Consider the following 21153-nt stretch of genomic DNA (forward strand, 5'->3'; position numbering starts at 1 on the left):
ACATCATCCATCTCTTTCCCCTCCCTCAGAATAAGCTGTGTAAACCCTGTTGTGGAAGCATTTCCATAGTATTAACCGTCCTCCCTTTCCTCAACGACGGGGAAGGATCCACCCAAGTGACAGGAAAAATCACTCTTCTCTAGAAGAGAGAGCGACAAAGGTGGCTGGAATTCAGGGGGATTTCCCAGTCTGAAGATGCAAGAGGATACACGCTTAAGTGCTTTCTTTTTGTGTCAGAGGCAGCAATACCTTAGAGGAGATTTATATGGCTGCTTAATGTTTCCATTAAAAATAGGAAATATTTGCTGTGGAGGTAGAATCGCCTTCTTACGCTAATTAATACCTTTAGGAAAATTAATTATTAGTCATTTAAAACCTTAAATGTGTCCTTGTCTTCTAGCAGGCATCAAATTGATAAACGTGAGTCTATATTCAGTTCTTTAAGAGTGCAGTACTTTCCGGGAAAGAAACCATTCCTTTCACTACATGGTGAGGTTTTGTTGAACGGCAACCATGAGCAAGAAATGACTGCTTGGCACTAGGGAGGACTCATATGGGTTTAATATCATCCCACTTCTCATTTATTCTCTCTTGACAGAATAATGGCTGTCTTTGGAGAGTTTCCTACCCACTGCTTTCCCTTTCTCCTCACCCCAAGTGTCTAAGTTTACGCAGAGCCATACTCTCAGGCCTTGTGCATGGGGACACGCTGAAATTTCATGTACCCACATTGGGCTGTGGCTAAATCCCACCAGTGCCGTGTCTCTTGTGTATCATCTGGTGTTTTCCTCAGTCAGCCTTCCTACTTATTATACTAAAACTAAAACAGAAGTCTGGGGAGAGAAAAAAAGAGGTGTTCAAAGTTTAAAGCAGGGTTCCTTGAGGAAAATATTTCCAATGAATTTGTCTGTTACAGTCAGACAAAATGCTTCCTGCTGCCACCTCGGTTGGTTAAATCCAGATGTAGTGAGGGCATCAGAGTGTTAAAGGAAGTCAGGAGAGAGTGAGAATGATCCGAAAACATAGGACAGTGAGGCCTTAATTAAATGGGCTACGGGTTGTGCTCTGCACCAGGAGACGGTGTAGTGAGACATGCAAGCTGTCCTGTGAGGACCTCACTTTCTCTCTTGTGCAGATACAAGCATGCAAAAGAGCAAGTGTGATTTCTGATGCACACAGCTCTATCTCATCAAGCACAATAAACATGATCATCAAAGCTCTGTAGCATTTGCTCCTTGTGGATGTCGATCACTGTCTATTTAACCAATGAGATTGCTTCTTGCTGTTGAACTGTGGTCACAACCAAAACACACTCTTGGCTGCAAGTTCCTCATGAGATGAAGAGACAAAATTTAGATTTAGATTTTGGAAGGAATAAAAAAAGGTATGTGACATTTGAAAGCTCACAACTTCACAAGTCAGGTTCTTAACACCTGACTGTGTTCTGAACACATCCTGCACAGATTTGACACTGTTCCACTGACAAAATCCATCCACAGACCAACAGACATACACACACCTGCCAAAGAACTCAAAACTCCCACTGCATTTGATCCCACCAGGACACACACACACACACACACAGACTGACAGGCAGACACATAAGGTGAACAACCATGTGTGTGTTGTTGACAGGACACTGCATTGTGGAATCCAGTGTTTCCTTTGTGTAAGCGACAGGTGCAAGAGAACGCAGATTTACATTCAAACCAGAGTTCAAATGGGTTTAAACATTTATATGACTGTTGAACTGTTGATGCCTGGGGCTATCTCTGACATGGTATGTATTTTAAGAGGGTTGAGCAGGTTCATGTGCACAGAAACCAGATGCAGATCATCTGCAATGAAAAGGAATGGGGCCAGTAGCCTAAACCCGAAACGGCTGAAAGTAAAACACAGTTCAGCTGTTTAGATAGAAAGAGAAAAAAAACTTAAGGCACTGATCAAATCTATTTGCATGAGGCAAGGATGACAGATCATCCTATCCTTCGTCAAATTCTGTCAACATGCTCTGGCATTAAACTGAGCTTGGCAAGGTTTTGCTGGGCGTTACAGGCAAAGTGCACTCATGCCTGATAAACCTCCCAAAGGTAAACAAAAGTGGTCAAATAAAAACAGGGAAATCACCTCCGTCTCTGTCATGCCAATTTGCCCGACTGCTTGCTGGTGAGCTGGGTGACGAATAGAAGTCAGGTCCTGTCGGGCTGGTGTCCATGTTCTCCTCCATGTTGGTCTTGGGCCTTTTGCTGCACACATGAAACATGTTTATATTTATTACACACAGGCAAATTTGCACAGATAATACATTAGGGGAATGGATGTTTGGCAAAGATGAACTTGCATTAAGTTTAGTTAAAGAAACAGTTCAACAATTTGGGGAAACAGACCTATTTGCTTTGTTAGTTAGAAGAAGAAGGCTGATGCCATTTGTATGTCAGTATGCTAAATGCTAGTGCCAGGTAATGATTAACTTAGCTTAGCATGATGCGAGTGAATCAATGACTGAAAGTGGTAAATCTGTTATTGACCAAACAAACAGGATATAAAGTGCCATTTAATGAGCAGGACCAGGATACCTCTATCTGCCTGCTTTCAGTCTTTATGCTAAGCTAACAGTAGCTACAAATCATCTTAATTTTTTAATACCTTTTAGCAAACATGTGATATGATAGCAGTGCAATGATATCTTGCACTGCCTTTGTCGGTACTTCAATGTTATTAATATCACAAAAGAAAAAACAGCCCCTGTTTTCAGTGCAATAAGAGAAGGATTTCTTTCTATATCCGGAAAATGTGTTTTGTTGCTGTGACTTCTACTGACCTGCCAGGAGGAGAGGACAGGGAGCGATGCAGTCCCACGCTGGAGTTCAGGTCATGATAATAGGGTTGGCTAGGCATGTCAGCCATGGAGAAGTTTACCGCCCCACCGTGGGTGATGGACACTGCAGAGGACACAGAGAGAAGACGGGAGTTCAATGTCAAAGTCTCAGTGCTGTCTTTCTCTTTCCTTTTACCTAGAGATGCAACAATTAATTGCACAATAGCTTGACTGACTGTTATTTGTGTTTAGAGGCCCTGTGAATCGAATCAAGCGCTCCCTAATCACAAGTTAGCTGTCTCAGGCATTTCTGCTGAGCACTGATTAACAAGTCTGTTTGTCAGAGTGATTGTGAATGAAGGGAAGCGCGCAGAATCATTGTTATTATTAGAACTTATTAATATAATTTTTTGTATGACAAACTGACTGTGTGTTTAATTTCTGTACCTTCGGTAAAAGGTAGAATCATCTGTGGTGCCTTGAAATTTGTACAAGATCCCTTTCCTTCCCCTCTTCACTTCTTTGCTGTCCAGTATAATACTCAGCAGTTTCCACACACAATGATTTACAGTGGAAAAGGTGTTGTTTTTCTCACTGCGGTCAAGGTGAGGGATATTGTTTCAAGGGAGGCCAGGGTTGTGTTTACAGAACAAAAGGGGTTCACCACCCATCCTCACTCTCTCCCCCTCTGTCTCTCCAGTGTGTGGCCCGCGAGGCAGCCTGCAGCTCAAGCGGTTGGTTGGTTTGGAGTGGATGAGTAGATGAAGTGTGTGGCGCCGTCTGTTGTGGTCTGAGGTTCACCACTGGCACGATCCCTCCGCCAGCCTCCACCCTGGCAGCCCACTGTAGTCCTGGCAAAGGCCCCTACCCGCTGCTACCCATACCGAGCTGTCTGTGGTGGAATGCATCCGGCCCGAGGACGCTGAATGCGAGACCATTGTTTTGTTTTTTTTTTTTTTTCATTCATGGCTGAGGATACCCCTAACCATTTTTGTGTGTGCTGGTCTGTCTTTTATTGGCTCTTCACAGCCCTGGTAATCATCGCAAGTAATAATCTTGTCTTTAAATTTTCAAACAAAAATGTTTTTTACTGTAGAGGAAGAGAGAGAAGGTTCTGTCCTGTGCCAAATTTTTATTTTTGTCCATGCATGCCCACATTTTTTTTTTTGTTGACAAAATATTTTTATACTCGCAGTTAAAGCTCCTGTTGCATTAATGAGCGTCCTCGTCGAAATGCTGGACTGTAAGTCAGCCTTGAACTCCACAGCTCCCTTTGATGGACTTCAAAGAATGTCTTAACAGCCTGGAGAGTTGGGAGAGAAGCACGATGACGGACGAGCGGCTGCTCAGATATCTTCCCAGGGAGTGACTGGCTGAGTGAGTGACAATTCCTGTGCGTCCGTCGACCTTTTTAAAATTCCAGCTCAACTTCAGTCGGCTTTTAGTGAAACCAGGCTCGGTCACATGAGAGCAAACATGGCAGCTCAGAGGCCATCTGGTCAGGGGGCAAATTAAACACTAAACAAAAACAAAGCTTTTCAAAGATATTCAGCCTCTGAGCACTGAGATGAGTTGGTTTGCTCTTTCAGAGCATGATGTACAAGAAAGTTGAGTTGATGAAAGTGTATTTCTTTTTCCTCAAGTTTGACAATACAGTTCATTCATTCATTCATCATTTTAGGGCAGCAAATATCTCCAAGTATCGACAGATCAGATAATTACTGAGCAGTCTTTGGTGTAAAGTACAGAAATACCTCACTTTAATATTTCTAACCTTATTCAGCATGTTGATAAATGTCTCTCTCTGCCTTCAGACGTGCACTTGAATATTTCTGGCTAGTATCAAACACCAACTGGCTTCTGCGTGGTTTAACACACAAACAACGGAGTGTAGCCATGTTTCTAAACCCAACATGTTGGGGGTTGACTGGAGTCTTTGTGCACCACAGGCATATTCGCTACAGTTACAGCCTAGAGGTAAACCGTGCCTTGACATCCTCCGGTTATCAGAGAGGATTTTTTGGAGGAACAGACATCAACGGCTTCGCAGAGAGGCGAACATGTCTGTACAGATGAGCACAGGCTCATGCAGACAGCTGCACAGTGTTCTCTTACTGCAGATACCAGACTGGACAAACTGGATTAACCGCACTACAGCTGTAAATACAGTTAGGAAAAACCTGTGGCTGGTGAGGGTGCAGGTTCTTTTATCTGCACACAGATGCTTCCAGGCACAACACCTGATTCGACCTCTTTTCTGTGATTGACTGTCAGCTAATATTAACTTTGTTACACCTTTAACAGACTGCGTTCCTCATATGAGTCTCTGTTTGGCTCCGCCCCCGTGTCAACCTGAGACTAATCACTGATAACAGAAATAACTGAAAACACCTGTGTGTGGGTGTAAAACAATACAGCATGCGGCATACTCACTTCTTGACACTCGCACCAGTTCTGCAACACTGAAGACTCCTGATTTGACAAAGCTGTCTTCCAAGTAGACTGCAGACACACACAGACGACAAACAAACAGCAGCTGTGATCATTAGTTTGAAATGTTTGTAATTTAGATGCAGAACTAAAGTATGTAAATTGAAATTAGAGCTAAGAATTTGTCTTCCATATCATGATGTACTTTGAGTGTAAAATGAACAACATGTGAATTAATATGGCAATTAAAATGATCTAAAAGAATAACAGTATGGCCTTTTATCCAACATTTTTACCGGTTGTGATGTGGTGAAAATTTAACACGCCATTCTGCACAGTAAAGAGTGACAGGACAGGTGTGTGCAGAGTGATATGCAGCCTCCTGCTGCTGTGACAACAGAGACTGAGCCTGTACTCAACTGCAGGCTCAGACCACGCAGCCAAACACAAAAGTAAAACTTAATAACTGTCAGTGTTGACACTGTTTTGCTAAGATACAGTGTTACAGCCAGAAATGTCCATCTAAAACTGATATTAAGGATCATTTTGCTTCATTCTTTCCAATGTAAATACAAAGTTTGACATTATGAGCCTACAATGTTGTTTCAACACAGCCAGATGATTTTTTTTGATAAGACTATTTTTAGACCCAACAAGTGCTCGCTCTGCTGTATTTCTTGCATTCATTGAGGTTTGTCCAAGCATCTCTAATCAGAGGCTGTCAGTCAAGTAAAAAAGGCAGACAAGTTATTGACACCCAAATGACTCCGGCTCTGTTTTGATTCCATGCCAAGGGCACTCAAGCCGTGCCAAAAAGATAGACGGGCATCTCGATTGGCACCTACAAAGCCTATTGCCGCCAGTGAGCCAACAGCTTTTATAAGTAACTGTGCCACTGCCGAGGGCCTCCCAGACCTGAGTCATTGGCTCGCTAGCATGTTTTCCTTGGCACGGGCATCAGCAGAACCTGCTCTTGAGGTAGAAAACTAATTATACTTCTCAAACTATTTTCATTCCAACATTGTGACGACACACTGCAGGTCAGTCCAGGGGAACAACAGCGCTGTCAAAGAATATTCTCTACAGCTCAAATTTGCTGGCTCACCTTGACACACTCAGCCTACCAGCCAACGGTGCAATCTGCTGTAACATTTCCACTCTGGACCATTTTTTTAACTGTACTGGGATGATGACAATTCAAATTTCACAATCTGATTAAATTTTACTCTTTCAAAAAAATATGGCCTCAACCAAGGTTTTATTTTAATTTGCGTCGCTTTTTACACAATTTAAATTACCTGCACATCTTTTGTACAACCACTAACCTGTAAATGCTTTGATTTTTGCCATGCGAGTCAGCGAGTTCACAAAACTATTTGAACTAGGTAGGTTACAGTGTACATACTGTAAGCTGCTGTACAGTGAGTGAGCTGCAGAGGAACAATGGAGTGATGACAGGAGGGAGGAGGGAGTATGACTCCTACTGTACATACCTGGAAGAGGGTTCTTGCCTGGCTCATTGTTACTTGGACTTCCTGACTGCTGTGAGTCTGCAAACACACAGAGAGAGGGGGCGGTTGGGGGATTAGTGTAAGACAACATACAATCTTAAAGTTTTCTTGTTGTCAAGGATAACCTTATATCATGTTACATAAAAATAAGTAAGTACAGCTCACTGAAACCACTTTTAAGAAGACAAGTGAGGACTCAGATATTATCTTTTCTTTATCTTCCAGTCAGGAGGAGCACTGTACATTAACCAGGAGCATTTTGTTTAAACAGCATTATCATTAATGGCAGGGCAAACTGTAGGAAAAAGGTCTGTGTCTGACACAGGATAACCTGAAAGTTTTTACCGGCAGACCTTTGGGTAATTTTTCAGAGGCGCCGGGGTGGGGGGGGGATACAGAATGTGTTCGGTCCTGCTGTGCAAGGTACAAGCACAGAACAAAACACACAGAAAGAGGACAGGAGGGGCGGGGAAACAAGGAAACATGAGTGGAATTCTTTCCACCGGCTACGGTGCGCAGGCTTTGGTATGAGGCAGCCCGGACTGACGTCTTTTACCCTCAATGATACATTTTCCTCAACAGGAGAGGAATGTTTCATCCCTTATTAATTCCTGGTTGATCCTTGACAGGCACCAGGGCCTTTTTTTTATTTCTGCATCATGCAGTACAAAAAGTTGTGAAACATCCAAATCACTGAGATTTTAATCACGCATACAGCAACTGTGTTGTGAAAGGAAAATACAGGCTGATGCTTAGTGAGATCTTATACAAGGAGAGGTGACTATGCCAAACCGTTAACAGCATCATCTGAGCGAACCTCCATAATGATTCACGCTGGTCCGAGCCCACACGTCCTGAGACTGAGAGAACCAGCAGAGAGATTATCATCCACACCTTTAACACAAGTGAGCTTTAGCATGAGAGACAAGAAGCTGAAGACGGTGAACTCAGATGCCCTCGCCTTGCAACAACACCCCTTTTCCTGCTGCAGCTCTCATGAGCTGTGTTACAGACAAGGAAAGAGAAGGGGGTGGAAGAGAAGGAAGAAAAAAGTTGAAAGATTTATTCCTTTCGTGTTCTCTCTCTGTGTCGCTCTCCCTCTCTCTCTTGTTCCCCCACTCCTAAATTTGACTATTAAACAGCACTGCAAAAACAGAATGTTCTTGGCCGAAGCTCAACAATGACAAAGTAGGGAGGGAAAAGGACCATACGTTAGGCAGAAAAAAAAATCCCTCTTTTCAGTATGTTTTGCCCTAAAGATGTATGAGTAATGTGCAAGCAATGGCCCTAAAATACATCTCTGCTCTGCTTGCTAAAAACACAATCCTCTCATAGAAAAGATGCTCTTAAATCTCTCAAAGATGCAGCATTATTGTCATTACAAATGACTTTTATCTGCTTGTTAACCCAGAAAATGTCCTTCTCAATTTCCAAGAGCCCAAAATTTATCTGATCGTCAAAAATACTAAGAGGTAATACCAGAAAATGATTGTTATTAGTTGCTTATTTTTATCTAAATTACTGAAGATGTAGACGTTCTAAAATCTGCACTACATCACACATTGTACACTGAACATCATCTGTCTGACGTCAGCCAAATACTTTCCTTTGGCTTGCACCAATAAACAGCAAGTCCCTTTAGTTTCCCACTACAGACACACACATACTGCGCACACACACACACACACATGGAGAGTGTGTAAAGAAGCTTTTGTGGGCAAACTGAGGTTTGCGTGGATATGCCACAGCACATGTCCATAAAGTGATTGCAGGGAGCTCGGCGGCCTTGTTTCCCTGTCTTCTCCCACACTCCCCCTCTATGCCACTTTCAGAGTCATCCATCAGTCTAGTTACGACTGCCAACTCCATGCCTGCTCCCCGAGAACTGCTGAGAGGGAAAGAAACAGGCAGGGGGCGAGAAAAGAGCACAAGAGAGTAGCGAGGAGGTCAGCGCTGAAAAAGTACCACGGGGGGGAGAAAAAGAGCGAGGAGGCGGGCAAGGCAAATCTGATCAGAGTTTTGTGTTTTTGTTTGTGTGCGTGTGTTTTTTTCTTCGAGGGTTGAACAGGCAACCATGACAAAAAGAGCAGATGGCCGTGGCAATTAGAGATCCCAGGCAGCATCTTCCAGCATGAGGCCCCACTGTAGCACCAGGAGAGACCACCTGGATGACTCAAGGTGGCGTACAAGCATATGGCACATCTGCCAGACCTGCACCGGAGATGGAAACACCTCCCCTATTGCATTACATTTTACCTTTGACCCAAGAAGGGCAGCTTTGTGCCCTTTTTCCTTTTTCAGGGTGATAATATTATTTGCACAATAAGCGGCTGTGAATGTGCTTGTTTTATCTATTGTTCCCTGGCGTTTTTTTTTTTAAACACTTTTTATATCCTGGTGTATGTATGAGGTTTTTGTTTTGTCTGAGCTCACCAAATTAACTTCCTTTGTTGACAGAAATCAAAGAAGCCTCAACCTAGTCTCAGTTTTGCAATTCAACAGGTATTTAAATAGAGCATGAAGAAAAAAAACTCTTCTGGATTAAAGTGGATTTAAATGCATTTAATTCAACCTAATTTTTTTATTTGGAAATAGATTATATAAAGTAAAGCTGTGGGACATCAGGAGCCTGAGGCCTGGTGTTTGTATCTAAAAGGTGTCCTGTGCAGAAGCCCAGCCAATCCGATAGTCTTCAAATAAACAGTAGTGTAACCTGTAAATAAACAGTTGCGGTCGAGCAGGCTCTGCTTTGCCCTGGGAGCTTGGCAAGGTCTGATCACAGGGCCAGACACCACACACACGGCCCCTCTCTCTCTCTCTCTCCCACACACACACACATAAACACACATGTACACACACACGGCCCTTTTCCAAAAACAACATTTCTTGGCACCCTCCGTCCCTGCCACTTGTTTAAATAAACAAACCGGTTCATGAAGGAAGTGAAAAAACAGCACCACGTATGAACCAGATTATCTGCTGTTACTCAGCAAAAAAAAGGCTAGAAAAAGGAAAAAAAAAGCACAGAAGGGGCTTGTGGGTATTTTGCATGTGTCCATGAGTTCTTACACCTTCTTGTCCGGTGGGATACTTATCATACCACTGTAACGATTAGGGCAATTAGGGGTAATGGCAACAGAAATCTGGCTCGGCACAAAAAAAAAAGTTTCTCAGTACTTGTGAGGTTTCTCCACACCCAAGTGCGTTACTCGCCTGGATTTTATAATCACTAAAACACTCACACACTCTCCCCCCTAACCCACCCTCTTCATTTTTGGCATGATACCCATTCTGTTCCCACTAAATTGCAGAACACACATGCACATACACACTGTGTGGATTATATTAGCCACATAGTTTGGGAAACTTTATTTTTATTTTTTTTCTTGACAACCGCGGTGCACGTTCCTAGCCCGCAGACACGTACAGATATCCTCCACAAAAAAACAGTGTGCACGCACAACATGCACGCCCTGCAGATGCATACCGCTGTCGACATTTCAGGAGGAGAAGCCTGTCTGGCAGCCATTTTATGCCGAGCGGGGTTCTGTGCACATGTATAGCACTCTGGCTGCCAGAGGCATGGGTCCTGAGCCAAGACGCATTTCAGCAGCCTGGGGAGGCGAGGGGAGGGGAGAGTGGAGGAGAGGTGGAGAGGGGTGGACTCCCGGAGAAGTAGGGAAACAGAGAGAGGGAGAGGGGCAGAAAATATCGACCTAATTACGGAGCAGCTCCGATGTGTAATGTTTCGACAATACAGCTGCTCCTGAGTAAATATTTGATGTGGTCGAGCCGACTCTGTTCAGTGTCCTCCTGCTTTTCTTTCCTGTTCCGGTGCAGGAGACTCCAGTCAGCCTTTCCTTAGAAATGCACAGCCGAAATGTGTGTGTGTGTGTATGTGTATATGTCTGCAGCATGGGGTCACGCAAGTCTTGACAGCATGCATAAATGACTGTACATGTGCTGGTATGTAATGTGTGTGTGCACTTTGTCCCATGTCCTCCTGTGCTCCTGGTTTCTATCATTCGCAGCTTTGTCGATGACCTCACACTGCTCGGGCTTGCTTCCAGCTGCAAGCAGAACCTGCTCCCTATTCCAAATCCTTCTTTCTTCTCCTCGCTATCTGTCTATCGCTGTCCCTGTGCCTGCAACACTATCCATCCTCTATTGTATCTTTTCATACCTGCATCTGTGTATATCTACTATTCAGCATGTATCTGTGACGATATTGTTATCTGGTGAAAAGTACACATTTGATCAAATTTCCTGAACGTACCTCCTTTGTTTAAAACGTTTTTTCTTCAGATGTTTCCATCTGCGTTATCCCCCCAATTTGCCGCCTTTTTTAATGTTCCCCTTCTCCCTCTCTTTCTCTCATTCTATCTCTTTGTCTCTCTATCTCTCCCTTCTCTCCCTCCCTTGCGCTTTGTTGTCTAAACAAAGTGGCCTTTATCAGGATGAGCCGCAACCCAAACAAGCCAAACAAAAGATATGGGCGAGAAAATCTGCCCACAGAAGAGGGAGGATCTTATCGTGCCAGCCTTTGTGTGCCAGCCTGCCAACTGGCGATGCCCCCCACTGCCGACCCCTCCCTGAAAATACACACACACATACACACACACACACCAAATTCTGGTACCCCCCACCCCCTCTCCCACCAGGACTCATGCATGGCATTCTGCAAAGGGCTGGCACCTGACCTGGCCGAAAGGAGAGTGATACTGACGCGCAGAGGGTGAAGGGAAGACAAATGCTGCGCCAAATGGGACGCCATCTTGGGGCGGCATTGTCTCACAAGGACGATGAGCTTTGACTAAGCAGTAAATCAAAAATCTTACTGGTTTATTCACAATATTTGTTAACTTCAGCATATTGCAAGCACCAAAATCTGCCTTTCCACGATGCCTTACTGTTGGGTTAATTATTAGCAATACCTGTGCACTGACAGATATAGATCGTATTGTACTCCTTTGACAAACTATGACTATGTTGGCCCAGTGGTGGCTATACACCGTGTGACACTGTAATGATTATCTCATAATTGGAACAAGGCAAGCATTTCTTATTGGCTTAAAGGAGCACCTGGTAATCCGGATAGCTACCCTATCAAATGACTGCCACTGACGGGGAATGCAGGTACAGTAGGATGAGTTACACACACAGACACACACACACACTCAGAGGAATGAGAGAGAAAAGCAGGGAGAAAGTGAGAGGGGCAAAGTTGAAACGTCTGTGAGAACAATGAAATGTTGCCTTCTTTTCTCTAAGACAGACACCACAGACTTGTTCAATAGAGCAGGAGGGGAGACACACATACACACACACACATACACACTCACTCTGTCAGGGTTTTGAGAATTATGGAATCAAGTGGGATCCCAGCCCAGACAAGAACAATGAGAAGCCGTGTGTGTGTGTGTGGTTGATGGTGTGTGACCCAGCTCACTTGTATCTCTCTGTGACCATGTGCATCTCTTGAAGGAAGCACGTTCATGGTTGCTTCAGTGTGTGTGAATGTACATGCCTGCGCGGATCATCAGTGTGTGTTTGTTTCTAATCGTTGCATACTAATTCCAGTGAAGAGCGGACCCTCTTTCTCTCTGCCGAGTCTCTGTGCCTTCTCCTCCGTAAACTCTCACGGCAGTGAAAAGAGGAGAGCATTTTAACTGAGCCGGGAGGACAACAGGCTCCTCATTGAGGTCACCAAACAGTGTGGACGGGGAGGGAGCGCATTCAGTGGCGAGTGGGCCTTGAACAAGGGACTGAATGGCCTGACGGATCATTAGCCACACCGGCCCGGGAGAGGAGAAGGAAGAACCTGGCAAGCACAAAAGGATACACAGCTCCAAAACTAAGGACGCAGACGAGGGTTAATCCATCTAAATTCAACTTCCCCACCTTTTAATTTGTGGAATAAAGTTTACCCACCTCTGCGCAGATGCACACATCACATGCATTTACAGTGCAAGAAAAAGGAAGGAAGGCAGCTTTCATTCATGTACACACTTGTGCACAAATAGGGACACACACCCAGCATCCCGCAGTGAGGTGATCTGTACTGTGCGGTACAGTGAGCGACCAGCCTGCAGACAAACTGCACAACACAACGCAACACTGTGGCTCATCTGTCCAATGAAAAATGAGCAGACTAGTCTGCAGTCAGCACACTGCGCCCCACTTAATGTTTCCACCTCCTCCCGCGCTCTCTGTTTGCCCTTTTCTCACAATGTGGCCTTTTATTATAACATTCCTTTTTTTTTCTTTTCTAAACCTTATTTGCTCTTTGATTCCTTTTTGCTTACTACTGAAACGCTTTTATCTACAACACCTGACACTGATGATAATCATGATGATTATTTGGGCGAAATGGATTTTATCAGTGGATCAAAGTAAATTAATCTTAAACAAGATGAGAAGATGTTTATCATGCAACAATCAGCTTCTAAAATATTAGGATTTGCAACTTAAGTGTGTACTTTAGGAAATTTTGACCGCATTTGGAACTAATTCCGGACTTAGCCAAAAGATAATTAACAGACACACTGACAATGAAGTTAGTAACAATGTGGGCTTTAAAATTATTTACACATATAAAACATGGATTACTGGATCTTCAGAAAGTGTGCTCTCATCATTTACATGTTTAATCAGCATCAAGTCTAGCCTGTGAGAAAAAGAACTCTGCATCTGTGTTGAAACAATGGACCCATCAATGGCCAACCTCGCATCTTTTTTGGTATGCACCAAACAAACAATTAGCTTTGTTGCGGTGTAATTGACTGGCAGGACCGGGTGGCATTTACATTCGCCCGCTGTTGCCACCCTGCTATTCGGTGGGCCTGGTTGAAAAAGAATAGGTCCATACGAGGGTGCAAGGTTGGCCACATCTCTCCAGTTTGAAGACACTGCTTTTTTTCCATGGTGGCAAACTTCCAAACAGGAGCGTTTTTTTTTTTTAAATGCACGTCTGTGGAGGAAGGAGGGAAGGGAGGGTGGAGTGAGGACGAGACTATAGATTTAATTATGCATGCGTGTTTTCTCATTCATTGTAGTTGTGGGAAGGGGAGAGGGAGAGGGTAAAGGGTGTGCGGTGGGACAGTTGTGGTGGGTTGGGGGGGGGGACCAATGACATTCCGTCGTTGTAGTCCTCCTCCTACACACACACACACACACAAACACACAAGGAGCAGTCTGGGAGCGAGCCGCTATAGGCTAATGAGGTGACACTCACCGTCTGGAGACTAGCCAAAACAGTCCATTAACTCCTAGCCAGTAGTTAAGAGGAGAAGAAGGAGAAAGGTGGTGGTGGGGAGGGTGCAAAGGAGAAAAGAGGAGGCGGATGAGGGATAGGGGGGCAAATGGGTGAGGTGGGCGGCTAGCTGATGGCCAGTGGGCGTGGCTTGTGGGGGGGGAGAGAGAGAAAAAAGAAGAGAGTCTGAAGTCTTTCAGGATGTGAGGGTGGGGGGTATTTCTGCAGTTTTGTAGTTGTGAATGAATCAGTGGGGTGGCTGGTAGAAGGGGGGCTGTGCACGAGCGTTCACTGTTGGCGATTATGCTCTGTGGAGGCAGCTCTTGAGGAAAAGTAAGACTGTGTGTGTGATGGAGTAGAGGTGGTGGGGTGGGCGGTGGATGCCGCAAAAGCGAGAGAGAGGACAAGGGAGATAGATCCAAAACCCCCCAGTCAGGCAGACAGACCTTTGACAGAAGAGCTCTGTGATTCGCCTCTTTCATCTTCAGAACCCCCCTATCCAGTCGGATAATTATGAGACAAATGCACCGGACCCCTGCTGCTTGAGTGGCAATGGGCATTGGAGGCCAGAAACACAGAGAGAGGGTTCAAACCCGCACGTCTCGACTGGTGGGGACAGAGGGAATGAGAGATGGCGGGGGTGTTTAGGGGTCTGGGAAATTCCCCACTCTCCCAAGAGAGACAAGTTGGCCCACAGATCATAGTTCAGGGACAGCCTGGTTGTGATACTAACGAGGCTTAACTGGTTTTAGCCACTAACTTCCTTTCAACTTCCATACACATACATTTAAAAATATATCTTTAGTTCCCAAGCTTCTAAAAAAAAGTGCTGCCAGATTTCTAACTTGCAGCTGGCAGAGTGTAAGACTGAACCAGCACAGAAATATTGTTTTATTAATGAATTTGATGGTGCTCTGGTCTGCACTGATAAGGACAAGTTGGGAAACGTAATGCTACCTATCTTTATCTCACACCAACCACTAAACCCTGACAGTCTTACCCCTGAGGCAAACAAACACGTACTGAAGGCAAGCACATTTACCAAGACACTCCAATAAAAATCAGGCTACATCTGTAAACTGCGAATACACTTTGAATTCAATGCAAGTGTTTAGATTACATTTCTTTACCATTCAGACTCAGATGTTTACTCAGGCCTGTGTGATGTTCTGTGTCTGTTCCGCCTCTGCCAGTGATGTGTCAGTGATTGTCAGCGCTTACGACGGCATCAGTCCTTAGCCAAGAGGACTTCCCACTGGCGAGAGCTGCAGGCCACGCCAGGGCAACTGGGTGCTCCCTCACAGGGCAAAATGGCTCTCCTCCAGTTGGACGAGAGGCCACCGAGGATCCCTGCCACCCATCGCCACTGTTTGCACTCCCTGGGCTCTGCCAAGCGGTAAAAACGCACACAAACACACACATGCCCACACACACCTTGAAGTGGCAACGTGGAAGGAATTATCCGATCATAGAATGCCACCACATCTAAGAGCAGATCTTGGCCCAAAACAGACAAAGAAAACAAAGCGTGCACTCATTCAGACGATTTTGCTGGCACTGCTCCCCTGGAACGGGACATAGGGTGGAGAAGTGGGGGGAGAATCAACCACAGAGTTTAATGTGTCATTACAAGCATAAAAACAGACTACTGACATTGCCAACAGATGTCGAGCCAGTTTATTTTTGCCATTACAACTCCAGTAGGGAATGAAGCGGCAGGTGCAAATGGTGCTTTCTTCTTTACTATCCAGGCTACTGTGCTGCTGCATCATCATTTCTCCTGATCTATTACACAGACATGCATCCTTTCAGCACTGACCAAGATCTGTCAGTGGCACATGTGGATTACATGTTACTTGTGTGTACTTCTACAAGTGTGTAGACCAGTGTTCAAGAGCCTTAGGTCTAATAAAGCCCTCTGCATTAATGACGGAAAGATGTTTTAACTCTTTAAGCTGTTCAGATGCAGCAGGCCGTCTGAGAAGCTTGTTGGTGGTTTAAAAGCCGGCTGCATGCCGCATGGCCAGTAAAACCCCTCCTTTCCTGTTAATGAGCCTGGAGACAGAGCTTTCAGAGGCCCCCGTCAGAGCTGGCCCAAATCAAAGCATCTGTGGGGATTGAGGCTCAGGGGCAACAGGGTTTGTTGTGGGTCTCTCCGCTGGCATAAGACCACTGTATGAAGCTTTCAGGAGTGAGCTCGCAAAAAATCTGCTTCCCAGAATTATAAGTGTTTTTTATGCACCAGGTAAGTGCTTGGTTTGCAGAGCAGCGGTTTAAATAAAACAGCATCATAAAATGGATTCTCACGTAACTCAAGAGGGAGTGACGATTCTGTGCCCGCCACAAGGTCAGAGCGTTGGCAGTCATCCAGAGACAGCGGAGCTCCTTTGCTCCTCATGGACCCTCAAACTGTCTAGAGACATCCAGCTAACAGCAGTTAAGGTGCAAACCGTCTTTCGTTCGCAGGTCCCAGAAGCATGATTCAAACGCAAACGAAACAGAGACTCAATGCAGTCAACAGCCCATCACTTACCACAACAAAGCGCGCCATATAATCATGACAAAACATCTCGGTCTTACAGGAGATCAAAATGCAAATTGAATCTCTCAGGTATTTTCTTTGCAGTGTATGATTTATAAATCACACTTAAGTGCATGCTAAGCATGAACTTCACAGCCAGGAAAAAGGAGAGAGGGAGCGACAGAGAGCTCTATTCCACATTCCTGGCAAAAAAACAGACAGCAAATCTGTTCTCTGCTACTAAGGCCTGCTGGGGCAGCCCCCTCTGCCACTGCAGCAATAACAACATGTGGTTTGGCTGCACAGCGCCAGTTTACAGTGGGAAGAGGAGAGGCGCTAAATTAATTTCAGATTCTGTTGTTTGAGAGTCATAAACAATGTTACAGTGAAGCATGGCATCTGCAGTGATAGGCTCATATTTGAAAGGGATTACATCATATTCACAGTGAGTATTGAGATATTAAAAATCTAATTTACATATGAACACAATGTATGAAACAAATGTGTCTAACAGGCAAGCATGCATGTACGCTGCATAAGCCTTGTCCTCAAGAATGTAAAGAGCCTTTGTTTTAACTTCTGGGTTGTTGCCAAAATGCTGGGATGATATGCAGAACAAAAACATTTGTCATCAGACCTCACCTGGCAGGTTTCTGTTTGTTTGCAGGTACCTTGAAATATTGTGGTTTTGTGATTACATTCCTGCTCTCAAAAAGCTAAGACGGAAAGGCTTTCTGTTAAAGCGAGTTTAAGTCTGGTTGTCCTCACGGCTTCAGCCTTTCCCACGAGGCTCCCAAACCATAATCTCTCGAAATATTTGCACAGATGACGGCAGCACTCGGCTGTTTTGACATGGAGCGGCGTGAGCGAAATCTAGAAGTCACTTTTTCCATCACATTTCAGTTCAGGAACAGGAATTCCCCTTTTGCCGCTTTTCTGTGTAACTCACCCGCCTGCATGCCTCCCACTAACCCGTATAAACCTCCCCAGCACTCCTTCCTTCACTTCCTCAGCCTGCTAGGATTTGTCCACTCAGGACCACTCCACAGGGGCCTTTACACCCGCCTCGCAGCCAACTCCCACAACCCTTGCTTTACACTCATCCAAGCATGTTGTTTTTACTTTATCTGAGATGGCAAAAGTTCATTTGCTGGGATCAGGGGGTGGGAGGGCAATCAGCTTGGAGTAACAGGAGGATGAGGGGAGAGGTATAGTTCTTGTTCAGCTCTACGGCAAGCAGAGTTGTTTATGCTTCTCTGTCATCTCTGAAACTTTCAGAATAGGTTCGTATTATATTTTCTCAACTGCACCCCCACAGAAGCTGTTTAAAGCTGCACAAAAATAGACAATAGGCATGCTTACACACACTGACTTTAGCCCTCCTTAAGCAGAACTACTAACCAAAATGCCAAACTATATGTGGGGATTTCAAATCATTAATGAACTAAATTTGGTGTGGAATCTGGTCATAAAAAATCATCTCCTTATACAAGTCACTGTGTTGCATCATAGGAGCTGGAAGGAGAATCAAAGGGCCACCATTGGAGCAGACTCGTAATCCCCCTCCTGGCAAGCATCTACATATATACATCCATGCCAAAGTTTTTTTTCTTTCTCCTGAGGGCCTGCATGAATGTGCATGTAAAAAACACTATCTCTTCGCTGACACTGACGACACAACGGGCTTGCTGGTTGGCAGCCCTGCAGAAACACTTCCCATTTGCGGTGCAGGGCCTGGTCCAAGCCACTTGAACTTGGCAGGGCTTACCTGGAACAGGACTGCCACAGACGCCCCCCCTCCTCCATCAGCCAAGAAGGCAGGCAGCCTCACTGTAAACTACAACAGCTGATGTCAGCCACACCTCCAGAAAACTGGCTACAACTGACTTCTATGGAATTATAAGGAAGTGTTTTTTTTAAACCAGCCTTTCCCTGTTAAGCTGGCTGGACTGCTTATTGTCAGTAAATAATTTTAGCATAATAAAACATCAATGTCAAGTCTGATGAAAAGATTATTTGACATAACTGTAAAGACTTGTTTGTAACTAGTTGAAAAAAGTTGGAAAAAAGCAGTACAGAAGCTCTGGTGCTTCTCACAAAGGACAGAATTGTGCATAAAAGGTGACTTTTTTTATCAATTGAAAGAGAATTACACAGATCGTATGACACCATATGGAATTCTTTTTACACATAATGTATTTCCTTTGCTGGCGCTGTGAAAGGCGAGGCCTACAGGGAGTCCTCTTTAGGAGGAGGGGAGAAAAAAAAAGCTGTATGTATGGTGAGGAGGGAGGGTGGTAGGTGGGGGGGTGTTGGGGGGGTTTAGTGGGGCGGTCCAAGCACGCTCAGCGAAAATATGCCTCATGCACTCGTTGAACTTGGGGGCCTGCGCAGGCTTCTCTCAAGGTTACAGGAGAGGCCTGTGCAGAAAGCAGGAGAAAGAAACCATGCAGCAGTGGTCCACACGCAACAACATTTCCACTGGACATGTTTTCTTTTGCTGCTCTCACTTTGATAAATACTTGATTTTAAGTTACCCATTAATCCCCAAACATGTCCTATAATTAAAAAACTTTTTTATACAACTGACACTCTCGAGTCACGGATTCTTGCTGTGGGTGTCTGTTGTTCGGATAACAGAAGCAGCATGCGATCGCCTTTGACACCAGGTTTCCTTCCCTCCTCGGAGGCTGCTGGGACTCAGGCCATGTATCCGCTGCCGCACCCCTGAGCCCTCGACCACACAAAGGTAGGAAGCGGCCGTCGAAGCAGGACGCATTGTGACGAGGCCACTAAATCACCTCTCGTTTTATCCACCGCTATTTATGAACATTTCACCAGAGGAAATCATAAAGACAACAAGGCCTAGTAAATACAACTAAAGATGGTTGCTTGCTGGAAGGACAGGAGGCTATTAGCTCATTGAAGTGTATAGATAGAACAAACAGAAGCTTTACTGTAACAAAACTTCCCTTGTAAACATTAACATTCTATTGTCATTAATGATGTAATTTTGATATGACAGTGTCCTGGCTGATATGTTCTTCACCCCCTCTGTGATATTGATCAGATTAGTCTATAATTACAAATCACTGCAACTGTCAGAAAAGAACGTAAACATGGCCCTTGTCCTGAAACAACAACTTGAGTTTGGCTTCACCCTGACAGACAGGGGTCAAAGGGCAACAGGTAGTAAACACTCAACTTAATGAATTGGTCACTTTTGCCTTTCGCCAAGAATTAGCAGGCCATTATCACCTCGTAAAAGAGCCACTTCTCTGCTTTACAACGGCTTAGGCCTGCTTTCATACAAACAGCAAGGCAAAGTGATTCAATGCTATGACAGAGTGAGGGAGACGGGGTTCCAGCCTGTGTAAAACACACAGTGGAATTATGCAGACTTCAATACACATACATCACTTTGATATAAGCTTATTAAAAAGGCCCAAAACACTTCTTCACAGTCAATCTCAGCTAATTTTTTAAAATAACAAATTAGCATAAGATGAAGTGGGTCATTCTCATGTCTTGATTAAAGTAGGCCTCAGCTTTGCCCAAGTGGCCGAGCAGCTGACTGCAAGTTCAGCTTTGCCTACTGAAGGCCTTATCGGGGGGCCTCTTTCGTAAACAAGAGGAGGAGGGGAAAAATAGCCCCATCCAACATAATAAAGGGAGAGCATCAAAGCAGCTATAGAGGAGAATCAGACGGAGTATTAGGCGCCACTTGGGGTTGTCAACGTGATGGCTTAGATGTCACTGGAGAACATCTCCATGGATGTAAAGCGGGCAAACAAATTAAGAGGGATGAGCTTGCACTTGGTGGATTAGTTTTAGATTTATGGGGACAACTTGGAGCTAGTGCAGAAGAGAGAGAACACAAGTCTGTCAAAGCTGTGAAGGCATTTACAGCAACTAAAGCACCTTTCCAAAGGACTCAATTTAAAGCATGTTGGAGTAGGCAGAGTCATTTGACCTGAGATACATAACAAACCGGCTCAACTTGACAGAGCACTTGTCATTAATGAAGATTGCGACATCATTTCCCTGAGTTAACCTTGGCAACTGAAGAACAGTCTGTTCTGTAAACTAACTGCAACAGTATGTGGTGTAGTTTGTGTATCCTGGTGGTAGGTTGTTTTTCTAAGCAGCAAGTGCTTGCTCATATGGAGGGCGTGGTCTTACAGACACAATTAATTTCTAAATGTTTGCGTCAACAAATTGTTTAAATGTTTCACTCTTAAATTTATCTTCCGTCTTTCACAAGCAGACATAAAGATCGTTAGAACTTCTCTCCTGACTGCAGGGACTAATCCAGCACTGGGTCCTGAGAGCCCTGAGAGTCAATCCATATGTGATGCAAGGGTATTTTTAGGCTGGCGCAATTTTCCCTGTGACACATTTACTGCGAAGGACCTCAAGAGTGATAACGTGCACAAACTGCAGTCTGCTGAGGAGAGTGACAGCAATACTTGGGAGCCACAGGAGAGAGACAGGCCAATTAATGCCAAGAAGTCCTCTGAGTGCGGCCCTCTGTATAATCTCACAACCTACTTTATGGGGAATGCTCCCCCCTCCCTCTCCTTGTGCTGATGTGTGGATCATTAATCACATTTCATATCAA

The 21153-nt window shown here is 44.7% G+C and overlaps 1 protein-coding gene across 5 annotated transcripts in view; it reads right to left on the reverse strand.

Annotated features, from left to right (window-relative positions):
- LOC114450625 (nuclear factor 1 B-type-like) overlaps window positions 1–21153 on the reverse strand; it is a 53894-nt gene that overhangs the window by 12421 nt on the left and 20320 nt on the right. For all 5 annotated transcript variants that reach the window (XM_028428830.1, XM_028428828.1, XM_028428829.1 and 2 more), the window contains exons 3-6: window positions 6742–6798; window positions 5252–5320; window positions 2822–2942; window positions 2128–2246 (exon numbers count right to left, since the gene is read on the reverse strand). In XM_028428830.1, coding sequence (XP_028284631.1) covers window positions 2128–2246; window positions 2822–2942; window positions 5252–5320; window positions 6742–6798 — 366 coding nt within the window. The remainder of the gene's footprint in view (window positions 1–2127; window positions 2247–2821; window positions 2943–5251; window positions 5321–6741; window positions 6799–21153) is intronic.

Source organism: Parambassis ranga, chromosome 18, assembly GCF_900634625.1.
Source record: "Parambassis ranga chromosome 18, fParRan2.1, whole genome shotgun sequence".
NCBI lineage: Eukaryota > Metazoa > Chordata > Actinopteri > Ambassidae > Parambassis > Parambassis ranga.